This window comes from Platichthys flesus, chromosome 13 (assembly GCF_949316205.1).
Source record: "Platichthys flesus chromosome 13, fPlaFle2.1, whole genome shotgun sequence".
NCBI classification, from domain to species: Eukaryota; Metazoa; Chordata; class Actinopteri; order Pleuronectiformes; family Pleuronectidae; genus Platichthys; species Platichthys flesus.
Window position 1 is genome coordinate 5,578,294 of NC_084957.1, and position 17,126 is coordinate 5,595,419.

Below are 17,126 nucleotides of genomic sequence, written 5' to 3' on the forward strand. Positions count from 1 at the left end.
TATTCTTCACTTTTTTCAGTTTGACCTTTCATCCCCTTTTCATCCACTCCCTCGCTCTGTCCGCTCCTGCAGTGCTTCTCTATTAACTCTGTGTTAAAGGGACAGTCTTTTTTATAACCCGGTTTTTATTTGTCTTTTCTTGTTTTTCTATCATTGTTATAACATTTTGATTCACACAAAGTGCACAACCTCTTCGCTGATGCATATCGATTGCAGCGCTGAACGCTCCCCACCTAGAAGCCTTTTGAATTAAACTTCAGAAAGCACAAGCTAAACCCTGTCAAAGCTTGTGGTCGATGATTAACTTGATTTAAAAACTGTCCTGGTGTTTTTCTTTCCATGTTTCTCCGTTATACAAGTTTGACCCCAGACAGATGTTGGTTTCAGGGTTAAACTTTGACACATTTCTTTGCCCACCACGTTTCTGCAATATTTTTAGAGCAATGTAACGTCCCTCGATTGCTAGAGAGTCGTCAGATGGTGTTATACGCTGTACAAGAATAGATAAATATGTGAGAATGTTATAGCATATGCGGTTGGAAAGATACAAAAAATGTCTCAACACCGGTTAATCTCAGATGAGTCTGAACTCCAGAAATATTTCTGGAGCAGTAATTGTTTAAATAATTTACACATCTGTGGTGGGAAAAGTGGATATTGGCGTTGGAGGTGGTTTAATTGGTTCCCAGTGCTCATTCTCAAACTCTTATTGTTCCCTCTGTGAACTTCCACTGAAAACAACAAACCGTGTAAAGGATTCTGTAATTAATTCTCTGTTTTGTGTCTCTTCACTCTGCAGAAGTCGGACCATGGCCAGCTGCTGCTGGATGCTGTCTTTAAGCACCTGGAGCTGACGGAGAGGGACTACTTCGGCCTGCACTTGACTGATGACTCCTCAGATACACCGGTCAGTGTCAGTTACCTTAAGAGAAGGCTGCCTGTCCCTGTCAATCTGCATGTGTGTGTGTGTGTTTATGTGTGTATGTATATGAAGGTACATGTGTAAACCTGTAGGAGGACTCTAGAGAGGCTCTGTATTTGGATCAGTCTCATAAAATCAGATATATCCTCTCTTTGTGCGTATACCTATCTAGGTTGTGCATTTACTTTGTCAGTGAGTGTGTGTGTGTGTGTCTGTGTGTGAGAGGCTACTGGTGAATAATTTAGCTTGTGTAGTCATGCTTTGGAAGCGTTGCTGTGTCTCTAAGTGTCTCTTGATCAATATTTTACAGCGCTGGCTCGATCCCAACAAGCCCATCAGGAAACAGTTAAAAAGTAGGTGAAATCCACAACACTCCACTTTAACAAACCAGTTCAGTCCATCGGAAGCAAACATCACAAAGTCTTAAAAGACACTATGCCGATGGAGGGGAGGGGTAAAGTGTCTGAGTCCAGAGAACACTTCTGGAGTTTCAGGGGTAAACGACATTGCAGCCAAATCCAGTACAATTGAAGTGAATGGCAATTTGAACAGAGAATGTGTGTTTCTGCTGCTAGGTGCAGATGCTACTCAGCAATTTATCCACCTATGAAAACTTTGTGTTGCTCAGTGCAATATGTGCATGCACAACCCCCATTTCTCCAAGCCTTCCAATCTGGTTCGACTGTCAAGAGGTTAGCCTCTACGATGTTTAAAAGAAACATACTCCTCCTACCTAAAGCAAAATTGTCCAGTGCACCGTAAGTGTGATATAAAATTTTGAATCTGCCTTAAGCAGTGATTAAACTTCATTTCAACTCAACTCTTATTTTTTACGAGTAATAGAATTTGTAACATGTAGAATTAAGAAGTGGCCCCAGTAAGATCTGCAGTCGTCCTCCAGCAATGATTGAACTGAGCTTCAACTCTGTTTCTCTTCTGAACCAGTGAGGTATTAGACACCATGTACGAATGGGCCGATGCGTTTGTATAAATGTAGACTTATAAGAAAATACACATTTGAGCTAAAGGCATTATGCCAGTAGCATGTCTTTAATATGTGTGGAAAACGAAAGATAACATGTACATACACTTTGTCACAACAGCTGACTTTGACTGTAAGAAGAAATCCACTAGGCTTGTACATTATATAATCTTACATATAGCTTATACAGCTTACAGGGCATATACAGTTTCTGTTCATGTTTCATTCCACTAACTTTTTCTATCATTTTTCCTCAGGAGGCTCTCCCCACAACTTGAGCTTCAGAGTCAAATTCTTTGTGACAGACCCGGGAAAACTTCAGGAAGAATACACACGGTAAGAGAGAACTATTGCACACTGGTGTGTATTCTGTAGGAAGAGTTAATCTACTTCCTTTCTGTAGATTGTAAGTAAATCAGGTTAAAAAATGGATATTCCCACAGGCTCATTAAAGAAAAAATGATAAGCTGCTATGTTTTGTATCGAGGTTTCAGTCCAACCTCGTGTTCTGCAAACATAAGGTCCGCAACGCAACGCTCGACATAAACAACATGCAGAGGAGGTGTCCCGGCGCCATATCGTCCCTTCTGCCTGGTGTTTATTTCAGCCTCTCAGCCGCGGTCTCGCTCCTCGAGCCTTATCAACACTTTGCATGCAGCTAGTAACAGTGAATACTTGGCCCTTCGATCTGAGTGAGACGCTACATGCTGCAGCAAGCGGGCAAAACACAGAGCTGCAGATTTCTGGATGTTATTATGAGTAGAAAGCTGTTTCGTTATGAAACTCTGGCGGGACAAATTCAGAGAGCGGCCACATTATTGATAATTAATCTCTATTTGATTTGATGGTTAACTGGTCTCTTGTTGTTTCTCCCCCCTCCTCAGATATCAATATTTTCTCCAGATCAAGCAAGATATATTAACTGGAAGGTGAGTATCTGGAGCCTTTGTGTATTAGATGTTGCCATGTGCCCTCATAGGGGATTATTATTATCATTGGTTTCGATTGAGTTAAAGGTTTGTGACTTGAGGAGTTTATATACAAACAATTCTCACAACGTCATTGGGCAGCTGTTAAAAACACACAACATTCTCAGTATTATTTTTGTCAATGGAGATACACACTTCTATTTTTTCTCTCTCAGTTCTTCAGATAATTGATAAAACCCACATTTCTGTATCGCCATTACTCTCTAAGATGTTGAATTTGTTCTTTCTTAAATGGAACTGTATAGTCTTTTGTATTGATCCAAGGCTGAGTCATCTCTCTGTGTGTGTGTGTGTGTCTGTGTGTGTTTCCTTACACGCCCGTGTGTTGTCTTCCTGTGGCTTCCAGATTGCCCTGTCCACACAACACAGCCGCGCTGCTGGCGTCCTATGCTGTTCAATGTAAGTAGTGCTCCCCGGATACACCCAGTCTACATAACAATGAAGAGGCAATTCATTAGGCCTCTCTGTAGCTACACACGCTGTTAAAAGTAATGGCTGTGGTTGCTAGAGTGCATTTATAGCTGCTGCTCTGAAGCCATTATGATTCAATTAAGCCGTGTTGTGATATATGATATTAACTTAAGGGCTATAAATATTCTACGAGATTGTATCTTGTTTGTTTCTGCAGTTTAGGACTGGTGCTGTGAACCAGATACTGTACTGAATGGGAAAGATGTGAGGGTGATAGCAACCCGAGCCCAGTGGATGTTGTGTTTCTACACAAATTTGCGAGTCTCTCATTGTGCTTCGCTGCTGAAAGAACAAATAACTATAAATAATATCAACACTTCATTTATAAACAGCCCAAAATCCCTATGCTCCTCAAGCAGCTGGCAACCAAATAGAATGTTGCACGCCCCTGTTCTATCGCTCTGTGTTTTTCCAAACCCACTGGTTAAACACCAGCCTGCACCAGTGGCGGTTCAGCCTCGGCGCTAATCTCATCTACTGTTGTGATTTAGCGTTGTGGGTTAAATGCTGACTGGGCCCCTCTGTCATCAGAATAATGACTCCTGACACACCGGTGTGTCACACTCGCGTTTTCTCTTTTTGCGGCTGCTCATTGTTTTCACGCAGCCTGTTTTTTGCCCCTCTGTCTCTTTCTCTTATCTGTGTTTAGTCTTCCTCAGCCCGTTCTGCTTATCCCCCTCATTTTTCTGTCCCTCCCCCACTCCGCTTTCTTTCTGTCCTCCACCTCGCCGGCATTATTTTGCAGGGAATTTGCACGGCTACAGCACTGTATATAGGTCACACAGGAGATTTGGCCCAGACTACCAACATCATGACACCACTGCTTTTACACACACACAGCCGCTCGCATTAACACTAACACACAATTACACACATCGTCTGCAGAGGAGATCCATGCTGTCAGTGCAAGCCCAGATTATGAAGATAAATGTTTGCTTTTGGATAAAAGAGAAAAACAGCTTGAAGCAGCTGCTATGCTGCTAATTCAGTTCGCCCGGCCTGAGTGCCAGCGCTGATCAGTCTAAATCCCAAACTAAAGCTTTGCATTCTCAAAACATTACAAATCCACTAGACCTACATTCGTCTTTGAAATACTGTCTGGAAACCAAAGCTTTTTTTCAGGAATGAAGGTGTTTGAAGCAGTAGATTTGGGCTTTAATTCAGTTTTTAATTAAAAAATGTAGTATTAAATATGTTAGCATTAAACTCTTTATTTCCCAAGCTATTTTTGTGCACTTGCATTGTGTTTCTTTTTTGGGGGAATATTTTATTTTGTTTTTCAGAACTACAAATATAAATACATTAACAAACAGTATATAACCAAGGATTGACAGGGCAGGTCGACAAGACATCAAAAATCAAATAGACTCTGTGCACACTGAAAACACAAAAGTAAAAATAATAATAAATCAAACTAAATAAATGAATGAGAGTTACATTACACCTCATTGTTTCACCTCAGGGGTCAAGCACAACCTCACTATAGGTGAGGAATAGACAGAGTTTTTTCTCCATTGTTAATTGGCAGTAAACACAAACACGTGCACACTTGGATTAAAATACAATGCCTGAATGTACAGAAACTCCACCAAAATTGGTGAGATGGACATGTTGTTTGTGCTCTGTTGGTCAATAGCATCATTACAAGGAGCCTGAGCTCAAGCTAATCTGGCCAATCTGCAGCCGAGTATGGATTTCACATCAAAAGGCGAATAAAAAGAGAGATCAGATTGTCAGCTTGTCTTTGTAATTCATCGTCCTTAACGTTAAACACTAAAAGTAATAACCGCTGCATAAAATAAAGCCCCAGCATTACCCTGGTGTTCTGAGACGTCAGCTATTGACCGTACATATATTGCTCCCTGGAGTCGAGTGCGCATCAATAAGCGGGCGAGCTTGGATTGATTTGTTGGTCGATGTGCTCCGGCTGCCGGCCGCTAGGTTAGTCCAGGGACTACTTGAGTTAACTGCCAGCCAGTGAGCTAATGGCTTCTGGGATTCACTTTGTGCTTCGTCTCTGAAGGTGCTGAAAGCTATCGTTTCACTGTACGTCACTTTTTATGGTTTTCTCCTGTCACATATTAAAGCCTCTTGTCATATTCTATATGAATTACTCTTCTTAAGAAGAAAAGGACCAACACCTGAATGGGAATCCTTATTGATCTATAGTTATCATTTATATTTTGACCTGATTATTTCATATATTGACACACTATCATACCCAATGTACTGGACGGCCCTGGTTGATGGCTGAGAGATCTCAATATGTTAAAACAGAGCCTTCTAGCGCTGCTGAAAATTAAAAATATATATTAATGCACACAGACACACTTGTATACAAATGACATTAAAAATAATGTGGTATTACTGCTTTGAACAAGCAGCACTCGGCTTTTAATCCCCTGATGTCGTCAATATGCTTCTGTGCTAAGTGCACTCTGTGTCTTTCCGTGTGGTGTTAGTTGAGGTTTCTGCACGCTCAATAGAAAAAGGATTGTCGGAGGCTGTGAGAACATTTTGCAGCTAAGGTGTGAAGATTTGTTATTTCTTTCACCGCTAAGTGATTTTTCGAACGTCTTCCTGAGCCGGCAAATGCTGAATTAGATACAGGAAGTCTGCACAGGGTGAGATGATGGCTGTTTGAGGAAGTGTAGAGAAGGAAACACAGATCAAGTGCCATTTTAAGATGACAAAAACATTCATATCCTGAACATGTTGGTCAGAAAACATACTTGATCTGCATTAAAGTTACATTTCATATGAAGCATATCTATGTTCACAGAATTAAGGCCTCTCTGTCGTCCTAAGGTCCCTTCAGTCTTTCCTCTTCTGTGCTTGTTAATTTGACAAAATGCTGATATATTGATTTGATATATTCCTTCTATCCCTATGTCTCTGCAGCTGAGATAGGAGACTACAGTGAAGCGGAGCACAGTTCTGGCTATCTGTCCGAATACTGCTTCATCCCCAACCCCCCACAAGACTTCCACAAAGAGGTCGCCAAACATCACCAGCAGCACAGGTACACTGACACACAACACACACACACACACACACACACACACAAATACAACTGTGATATCTGACGCATGCAACTGGACCTGAATATGAACTGGTGTGTTTATCTTCCTTAGCAGCAGAGCCACCATCATGTTTAATAATGTTTAAATGATTCTGGTTGTTGCATTTAATTAATTCTGACACCAGTGTACATCATAATGAGCCCTGTAGAAATCCTACAGTTTATGAGAGCTTGCACCTGCAGATCTGCACGAGCACAAACACTAAATGATCACGTGCTGCAGTCAATCTGACCTTTTCTCTGCCATTAGTGCATTTTATTTCTGATTTTAATATTCTTTGTCTCTCCACCTCCCTCCATGTGTCTCCATCTCTACCTACCCTGTCACCCCCGCTCTCTTTGCTCCCACACACATCGTCCCATCCCCTTCTGTCTTTGTGCTCCCTCTCCCCTCCTCTCAGCGGTCTATCTCCTGCCCAGTCAGAGTTTAATTATCTGAACACAGCACGCACGCTAGAGCTCTACGGGGTAGAGCTGCACTATGCAAGGGTAAGTCAGGTTTTATTTCATGTCTGCTGGTCTCTTCTGGTGTGTGTGTGTGTGTGTGTGTGTGTGTGTTTGTGTCTCTTAAAGAGAAATCTGTAAGTTTGTGCTTGTGTGCGTGTTTCTGTGTTGCAGTTTATCCAATGTGTGATGTGATTTTCTTAAAGGCAGAGCGTTCAGTTACACAAATCTGTGTATCTTTGAAATCTCTGCTCCCCCTCCCCCATCCAAACCCTGAGCAGTGCAAGCTAACCAAATCAATATCCACCTCCAACAACCGGGATTCAAATTGATATCATGGTGTCCCAAAATGTGAAAGGTTGTCCCTCCCCCACCTTCACATCGAGGTTGATACGACACTGTTTTCATTCCGCTAGCAACACATGGAGCCCAGCATCTCGGTGGTGTAAAAGGTTGGAGGTGATGTGTTTGATGCCCACACCCTGCAGAAATGCTGCAGGGTGGCATACAGCAGCCATTATAACAGACACATACAATAGCAACAGATATCATTTAGATTCATTCAACCAAGCTACTCAGAAAGTGGAGGAATCAGAGTTGAGGCTGGTTTTCCAACTTAGTCTGCTCATGATTTATATTAAGGCAAAACTCTTAAAAAGTCAAGTTTCATTTTCTTCTTCAAGCTGCCCCAGAAAAACATGTCAGGATTCAGTCATCATCAGTTTCACAAGCAGCACCAGTGGATATTCAACAGAATGACATTTCTGATTTACGTCATCAATCAGGACGAAAGTTTAAACATGTTGCACAACATATTGTTTACTATAGATGTTAAGTTCACACCGACCCCACCCTCCCTCACAGACTCTGATCCCCTGCAGATTCTTATTTGCGTCGTCTCTTGGTTTGTTTTCAGTAACCTCAGCATGTTTTGTAGCAGCGAGGAAGCCTATCCAGTTTTGGGTCTGTTGAACTCTCCCACTCTCTGTCTGTCCCGTTAGTCTCTACTACTGCCCCCCCCCCGCTGTCACCTTAACCAAACACACACACCCTCCTTAAAACACGGTGTTCCCCTTTCTGCAGGACCAGAGCAACACAGAGATTCTCATCGGGGTGATGTCCGCTGGCATCGTGATTTTCAAGAACAGGGTACGGATCAACTATTTCCCATGGTGAGTGACACACACCTCCAGAACATTACATTGCACGGGTTATTAAGTACCAGGGTCGGTATCACGTACATCTTGGAGTTCAAAGAGCGGTTACTTCCAGTTGTGTGGGAGTGAGAAAGCACGGAGCTGTTGATAGTGAGAGAATATTCTCACACAAATACCACATTTGTCACAGCTATGTTTTTCGGAGTTGGCTCGTAAACCAGGATTTAATTTCAGTGAGGCAGCTTGGTCAGGGTGGTCAGGGTGGAGTGAGATGCAGTGGTGATGGATTTAATAAATGTGTGATCACCGCCGTGGCAGCAGAGACCATGATGATGTCACTGAGGGTAGAGGAATGAAAAGGATGGAGTACTTCACCTTGTGGGACACTTCAGAAAAAACATTCCCCTCACGAGTTCCAGCTCAACAGGAACTTTCTTAGTGTGAGAGGAAGAGGGAGAGAGAGAGAGATTCCAACTGAACCAAAGTTTAACCAATATGTTTACAAGCAAGTAAAAAAAAACTTGTGTGAAATGTGGAAAAACAAAATGTGTGATCAGAAGTTCAGTTACACCTGCCAAGAGGAAACCTGGCATGAGAAACGGAGCATTGCTATAAAAAGGTGTTGTTTTCATTGATACTTTCAAACTTAAAGACACAGTCCCTTTGAGCAGCTCCATTTTTCAGAGGTGAATCTTTACCCTCTTGTGTTCTGTGGTTCGAGCTCAGAGGGCTCGCTCCTCTGGTGTTTCAGCCTCAGATAGATCTGCTTCTGAATGAAGCTGTGGATGTCCCTGTCACAAACCCTCCTCTGTGCCAATCAGCCTGCAGCCGGCTTCTCTTCAACTGCCTCCAGGAAACCTCTCTGCCGAGAACTGTGCTTCGTGATATTTTTTTCCTGACCTCTCAGGTTCTGATTATTGATCTGGCATTTGAATGTTTAAGCTTCATTTGATCGTTTGGAGAATTATGCATTTGATTAAGCAGATTTCTCGTGGAGCGGTGAGGTTGGATTCATGTTAAACGAGGTTTCCTGGAAATATCACAGGCATCAAATCTGCTTTTTCTTTTTACCTCTAATTCTCTTCTCTCATCATGTCTCTTGCTCTCGTTTTCTCTCAAAAGCATTGATTCTTGGAAATCGCCCATACTCTGCTGCTGCACTGTGGGAGGCTAAATGTTAATGGGTGCCTAGTAATACCCCTGTAACTCCGAAAGATAGATCCCTCATGTGGAGGCTTAACACACACACATAGACACACACACACACCGCACACACACACAACACAGCCCCCCCAACCAAATGGACATAGCAGCTGGTGTGTGTGGACATCAGTGTATGTCCGACAACAGTGAGATGTTTGTGCTAAGATTAGTTTGAGTGCACGTGTCTCTGTGCTCATGAAGGGTTTTACATCTTGAAGGATTTTGTCTTAATTGCAATGTGGGGTCCTAAGTCACAATCCCCCGGGACCTGAGGACCTTCCAGCGGGCGACAAAAAGACAAACTGTTAAATTTCAGGGTAAAGAATTTGGTGAGGACAAAGAGTGGGTTGAACCAAAAAAACAAACTACTTCAGCAAGTTAGCGTGTGTGCATATCCAAGCCGCTGAGCTTAATATAGAGAGCAACAGTGGTGTCCCCGGCAGCTGTCCTCTGGCGTGTGTGTGTGTGTGTGTGTGTGTGTGAGAGAGAGAGAGAGGGAGAGAGAGGCAGAATGGTAAAGTGTCTCTAAGCCCATGCACTCTGCTGTTATTCTTTCTGCCTTGTCTTCGGTCTTTTTCCAGCCTGCACTGTTTCTCCATGCTGTCTTCTGTCTTCCTGTCTTACCCCCTCTCTATTTTTGTCCATTGACCTGTAGGACAACGAAGGATCTGAATAGTAGGGAGGGGGGGGGGGGGAGTAGAAGAGTCCCAAAAGAGACATTTAGATTTGTTTGTCTCTTTCCTATTTCTGTTCAGAGCAGCCTGAAAAATAAGCCGCACTTAGATCTGATGACTCACACCCTGCCTAAGCATGTGTGCGACTGTGCGAGTGTTTGCAAGTGTGCATGTGTGTGTGTGTGTGAGTCAGTATGTAAAAAATATTTAGCGGGGAGCAATGAGTCGTAGCAGCACCGGAGCTCTTGACATGGATTATGTTTCTCTGCTGCTCATCAGCAGGCAGCGCGTGTGCAGTGTCTGACATTATGTCATTATGCTCCACACATGATAACACACTGAGAGATGAGAACACACACAGGCTTCCATGGAACACTGGGACACTCCGGTGCTCTTACCCGCTCCCTCCAGCGATGGAGGGAGGAAGGGGTCAGAGGTTAAATGAACAGTTGCCATGTGACACGTGGGTCAGCTCGCTTGAAGAACTGCTGATTCATTCAGAAGTCTGCTGTTCACGTCTGGTCATAGATTCCAGAAGGAGATGTCTTGGGGCTTGTATCTACATCTCCAGTTAGGAATGTGTCATCTCATATGTATATTCTGATGCACGGTGGACTGGAGCGAGTGTGACTGGGATTTAATTTGTTAATGACAAAATCAAACAGAAAATATTGTATTTAATGTTTTAACCTTTCAAAGAAAGTGGATGTGCCTGAGGGTCAGTCATTACAAGTTCATGCTGTGCAGCCGAAAATTGCTCACACTCTCCAAGAACCTTCATTTACATATCACTTTTAATTCAGAAGTTTTTAAAGTTATTAAATGTGCCTCATTTGGACCCAGTGCTTATAATCGTCCAAATCTCTAAAATGTTTCCCCAGGGTTCAAGTTAAGTTTAGTGTTCTCAATAATGTCTGTTTCTGCTTGTTTTACACAGACAGCCAATCAGAGCTTTACAGGCAAAAAATGTTTCCTCCTGCATCGCCATGTATAGTCATTTTCTGTAAAATGATTTTAGCCGTCATACAAATAGAATATATTTGCATATATAATAGTCGAAGGTTTAAAATAAGAGCAATTAATGAAACTAGACACTGCTCGACTTTATCACATCTGCACATTGTGACTTGTTGACATTAACACTAGATATTTACATTTATCTTAGTGTAAAGATTGAGCATCTGTCTCCTTACAGATGTTGTGCTCACCAACTGTGAAAACACCAACTTTCTTTTTCCCTTTTCCTGCTTCCCAGGTTGAAAATAGTGAAAATCTCCTTCAAGTGCAAACAGTTCTTCGTCCAGCTGAGAAGAGAGGCGGTAGGTGTACATACACACAAACACACACACACACACACACACATTGTTGTTATCAGTGTAGTCTGACTATGTATTTAAATGTGTGCATATACAGGAGACATTAGTTTTGTGTGTGTGTGTGTATAATGAGTGTTAGATTAACCCCCTGCTGTCCGTGTCCTGGTTGACTTTGCCTTAATCCCACACTCCCATGCTGAATTTTGTGAGTTGTTGTTCATTGTCCCATCTGTTTGTCCCCGGACACAGACCGAGACCCGTGAGACGCTGCTGGGTTTCAACATGGTCAACTACCGGGCCTGTAAGAACCTGTGGAAGGCCTGCGTGGAGCACCACACGTTCTTCAGGCTGGAGCGGCCCATCCCGCCACAGAAGAACTTCTTCGCTCACTACTTCACGCTGGGCTCAAAGTTCAGATACTGGTGAGGAAAAGACGACGCGTGATTTACACTCACAGGGGAAGATGGAGATGATTGACAAAGCATAGACAGAAGCTCACAGAAGATTTGCATTGATATTCATGGGCAACTTGTGTGTGTTTACCCGTCGCTCCAAGCATCAGTCCCACTCCCAGTAAACACCAACGAAAGCACATGTTTTTACCACTTGTGAAGATAATGCACTTGTTTCATTCAGGCTGAGACACTGGGAGTAGTGGGAGCCTCTCGTGCTGCCAGGCCTCAGAAAAGCATAGTTTTAATTATTCAAGGTTTACCTCCAAAAAGGAAGAAGCACCTTGTTTGTGTCTTTGCATGAATCGTTTCTTTGTGTATGGACTAGCATCCTGTGCAATTAATTCACAGACACACAAACACGCTGCGGTTTCAAATTAAAACAATACTTTTATTTGATACACAGTACGTGGGAACAGGGACTGAGGGCATAGAATTATACAGCCTTTACCACCTTGCTGGATTATGACGTCGCCTTGTGACATCTTTGTTTCACTCGGTCGGCAGCGCATTATTTTAAAATCCTTTCTCCATGAAATATGAGGGCGAGAGGAACTGAACCTCTGATGTCTTGTGATGTATTATTAACCAGCAGCACTGCAACATGAATGAGCCGGGCTCTGATGTTGGCCCTTACTCTGTGTGTGTGTAGTTGTGTGAGTGTGAGAGACATTGACGGACATTTGAAGTGTGAATTTTGTGTTGGTAACAGTGTATCATGGTGTTTGTGTCCCCGGTCTGTGCTCAACTCAGTGTTGGTTGTTCATTTTATGGCCCAATTCTACACAGAGATTTGAGGAAGTGTTTTGTTTCCATGTGGCATCATTATTGCAGAAGAATCTGGATTTTCACCCTGGTTAGATATTTTTTTATTTATTTTTTTGTTTAGTCCACTGACTTGTTTTTGTTGTTTGTGTCTGTAGCGGGCGGACAGAGGTGCAGTCTGTGCAGTATGGGAAGGACAAGGGCATCAAGGACAGAGTATTTGCCAGGTAAGGGACATGTTTTCTTGATTAGTTTAATCCAGACATTACAAGACTCTGAGGGGGAGATCAAATCCACATTAAATTGAATGTATCATCAGTGCTAGGAAAGTTACGACATTGCTCATTGAAATACTTAACTTTACAAGTTACTAAGCAGCATTACATTACTCGCAACTTTGACAGATTGGGTTTAAACTTTAATCTCATGTTGCATCTTCTCTTTTTAATTTGTACAACTGTAGATAAAGACATTGAGGTTCACACACTACTTTACTCACCATCAGAAGCACAGTTACACACCATCCATCTTTATATATCCAGCCAACAACACACAAGATTTACACAAAAAAAATTTGGAAACCTTATTTTAGCAGCTAAGGCCCCCCCCCCCTGCCTCTTCATCCTCAAAACACCAAAAACTGATCGCTAATCATTTGTACTAATATTGGCCACAAATGAATTAATGTCTTGGTTGGAGTAGGTCTCCCAGCAAGCCACTGTCCAGAAGGTTGGTGGGCGGAATGGACTGGGAGTCGGTCAGCAGGAACAGCCTATCAGATGAGAGACTGGAAACCCAGAGCCTGCCCACTCGCTCGCCGCCTGGGACGCCCAATCAGTGAGTCCAAGCTGCAGGCTTCATACCGGGCTGAGGTTCAGTTCAGCCTCACTGCAGAAGATTGGCAGTGGAAATGTGAATTAAGTCTTTTTAAATTACAGTTTTAACAGCAAATGTTTATCTGTCCGAAATAGAGATGTATTCTTTCAGTTGAAAACTGAAGTGAATTGTAGTTTTAAAGTAACGAATACAGATCAAAGTGTTTATTAATGTTGCTAAAAAAATAAATCTAAGAAATGTGTCTGGTCCTCAGAATGCTGGATGCTGCAGAACGGTTATATCTGCAGTCCTTTAACATGATGTGTCCTCGCGTGTCTTTGACAGAAACTCACTGTTTGTCCAAGATGGCACTCGGTTACGCCCCTCGTCTGTCGGACACCTGGTGGACCACGTGATTCACGCCTCACCCAGCCTGCCGGTCTTCTCCTGTAATCACAAGTCGGCGTCGTCCACGCAGGCCAACAGCATCAGCCTGGACTCCACACCGTAAGTCTCCCCGCGGCCGGATGGTTGATGAAATTCAGATGTATATTTGTTTTTTGATGCACATCACGCCCACTTTCTTTATAGTTGTTTTTCTTTGGGGATAGAATCAACCTCTAAGGCGGTTGCAGAGCAGCCGATTTCACTCTTAATTCACTGCCTCATAAATAAAGCACCCCTCAAAAAACAGCCGCCCTTTAATTTTGAAGTTAAATTTTTACTCATCAGTGTTAGTGCCACTCTGTCTGAGCCCATTGCTGAGTTGACTGCTTTTTAAATGTCTGTCTGTGTCTGTGGCTTCTCCCAAAAGTTTACACCCTCTCCCAGTGTCACTTAGGCCGCCCCATTGGAAAGAAGAAGCCTTTGAAAAACAGCCTGTAAAATGTGTTTATGGCGGGTAGCAGGGCGGAGAGCTTGTTCTGTACAGCAATGCTTTCCTTATTGTGCTCACACACTATTAAACGTGTGGTGGATTCCTTCAACTAATGAAGTTCCACGCTGATGTTTCAGATCCTAAAAATTACAAAAGTAGAAAAGAATCTTGGGATTTTAGCTGGCGTTTAGTTAAAGGAAAGAAAAGGGGGGGGGGGGGGGGAGTTCAGCTTAAAGTGAGCTGTGGATCTATAACGCACACACGCTGAGGGTCTGGACTGGTCTGTACTTGTGTATGGCATGCATCGTCTGTTGACACAGAAGGTGTGTGTGTGTGTGTGTGTGTGTGTGTGTGTGTGTGTGTGTGTGTGTGTGTGTGTGTGTGTGTGTGTGTGTGTGTGTGTGTGTGTGTGTGTGTGTGTGTGTGTGTGTGTGTGTGTGTGTGTGTGTGTGTGTGTGTGTGTGTGTGTGTGTGTGTGTGTGTGTGTGTGTGTGTGCTTGTTTTTGTTACCTCTTCAGGACCTTTTCTAACATAAACTCAGATCTTGTCAGGACCAGTAGAGCTCATTGGGTATAAAGCCCAGTCCCTATATGAGGCAAAACATAACTTCTGAGTTCCTTGTTGAGTTTATGGTTGAGATGTGAACTGTTAGGTTGAGGTTAGGGTTAGACATGTTTTGGGCATGGTTAAAGGAAGGGATAAGGTTTTAGTTAGTCTGTCTGAAAGGAATGGAATATATTTTATATTTGGATTTGTGTTAGAGAGAGTTGGAATACCACTCAGTTGGAAATCAGAGTGATTAAGTAACATGATAGTGGTAGTTCAATTGCCTACACACACATACAAACACACACAGACATCCAAATGCCAAGTTGTTAGCTCATCAGTTTGTTACAGAGCCAAAAGATGAACTCTCGTTATCCGTGCATGTTTTTTTTTCATATGCTTGATTTGGTTTATTCATCATCACAGTCAGTTATTTTCAAAACAACATATTTTATGATTAATAGTTCTATTTTACAAATTACATCCATTTCCAAGTCAGGTTGAGGACTTTCACTTCCAGGGAAACTACGAAACCAAATATTAGCCTGGTTGATTTTCAGCCTTTTTCAGAAACGTTTCTGTCAAACGCCTTTTTAAAAACCTCCTCTTCATAAAGACACTTTATTATCTTAGTATATCATCGACAAGCAGATTAACCCACAACTGCATTCAGCTTGAAACACTAAATATTTTCACCACGATATGTACTCAAGCTGTTTCCATGATGTTTGACTTTCCGTAAATGGGATTCATTTGGACAAGTACTGTTCATCACACAGAGGGACTCGGTTAAAATGAACGTTTCACTTTCTGTTGATTGGAATAGTTTATTCTTTATCTGGGCCCTGAACATCACTGGGACGATAACAGAAATCCTTCAGAGACTCAGATCTGTGGGTGGACTGGCCTTTCCTAATCTCAGATACTAGTACTTGGCTGTAGAAATTCAGAAGATTGTTTACTGGTTGCCATTTCGAAAAGGGGATTATTGTCCATTGAAAAAAAAAAAAAAATCACGTTATTATAATCATCTCTCTTGATTTTGTTTGCTCCAGTTATCTAGAGCCCCATTGTGATGTCTCAATCAAGATTCCATTTTGGTTTTGGCGAGCGATCCATTCTAAATCTTCCGTGTTATAATTATCTCTTTCCCCCACGTACATTAGATTCAGTGAGTCCCTGATTTTAAAGATTCATGAACCATGATGTATTTTTCATCATATATTTTCAGGTCAATCACTTAGTTCCTGCAACATTTTCCTCCAGTTTAAAACTGCATTAGAATCAGCCACGTGTCCCACATAACCCGGCAGACTCTATAATGTTCTGGTTTTAGATGCGTGGAGGGAAAATGATCCGTTAAGAGAACCACTGCATATTACATCTCACAGACTGAAATGTACAATTATACAAAGCACTGTAGCACATATACTATGTTATGATAAATTACTGTGTTTGCTCTAGTCAAACCCGTTTCTCTGTATAGAATCATTCAAGTAAAAAAAAAAATTGGCGTGTGCACTGGAAATGTTATCACCTCTGCCAAGTAGGTTAATAGTCAATCTATGGAAAGATAGAACATGGGTGAAGAAGACAGAACCTATTAAATCTTGATGTGCATCTAGGAATTTATTTGTTTAGAACATTGCGAGATTTTACGCTCTCGATGTATTTACCAGAAAAAAGGGATATTTAAGGATTTACAATCAAAGTTTGTCATATAAAACAGGCTTTGATTATGTTTGTGTGGACAAAGTTTGAATCTCCTTACTCCAGGGTCTTGGCTAAGCAGTGGTCAGGTATGAAGATCCTTTCATATCCGTTTCACTCGTCTGTGTCGTGATGAGGAAAGTGAGGATGTGCAGTCGTTGCTGAGGCCCGCTGCGCTCGGCCCCCCCGCTGAGAGCCTGACCTGGTTTTGACCCATAACAAATGTTAGTTTATGTGTGTGTGTGTGTGTGTGTAGTTAAGACACAAAGTGGCACCAGCAGCAGCAGCCACAACATAGGCAATGCTCTTTGACTGGTGATCCCAGCCCTAAGGAGTGCCTGTACACACACACACACACACACACACACACACACACACACACACACACACACACACACACAGAAGGGGAGAGAGATGCAGACATGGAGTGAAATGATGGGCTTTTACCCCCCCCCCAGAGAGTGGGAGCCATGATGCTGCTGAAAGCATTACCTGACTGACTGTGTGGTTCCACCTTCCTCACTGACTGCCTTTTATTGTCTGGATGATGGCGGGGGATGTTGTCCTTCCTTTTATTGAGGTTAATGCATTGTGACTAACACAGCGCTATTAAGCCTCTCTTTCTCTTGCAATCTCTTACTCCCCTTTATCTGTTTTTCTCTTTGCGTCTCCGTCTCCCTCTGTGAAGCCCACCTCTTTAACAAACAGGGAGGCCTTCAG

At 42.5% G+C, this 17,126-nt stretch overlaps 1 protein-coding gene across 2 annotated transcripts in view; it reads left to right on the plus strand.

The window, feature by feature from the left end:
* Positions 1–17,126, plus strand: part of ptpn4a (protein tyrosine phosphatase non-receptor type 4a) — a 54,823-nt gene that overhangs the window by 26,156 nt on the left and 11,541 nt on the right. The window contains exons 3-15 of one of the 2 annotated variants that reach the window (XM_062402529.1): positions 800–907; positions 1,233–1,275; positions 2,162–2,240; positions 2,789–2,833; positions 3,240–3,292; positions 6,266–6,386; positions 6,848–6,935; positions 7,974–8,062; positions 11,180–11,243; positions 11,490–11,662; positions 12,616–12,684; positions 13,157–13,294; positions 13,619–13,780. In XM_062402529.1, coding sequence (XP_062258513.1) covers positions 800–907; positions 1,233–1,275; positions 2,162–2,240; positions 2,789–2,833; positions 3,240–3,292; positions 6,266–6,386; positions 6,848–6,935; positions 7,974–8,062; positions 11,180–11,243; positions 11,490–11,662; positions 12,616–12,684; positions 13,157–13,294; positions 13,619–13,780 — 1,232 coding nt within the window. The remainder of the gene's footprint in view (positions 1–799; positions 908–1,232; positions 1,276–2,161; positions 2,241–2,788; positions 2,834–3,239; positions 3,293–6,265; positions 6,387–6,847; positions 6,936–7,973; positions 8,063–11,179; positions 11,244–11,489; positions 11,663–12,615; positions 12,685–13,156; positions 13,295–13,618; positions 13,781–17,126) is intronic. The other variant, XM_062402530.1, reaches the window with a different exon arrangement.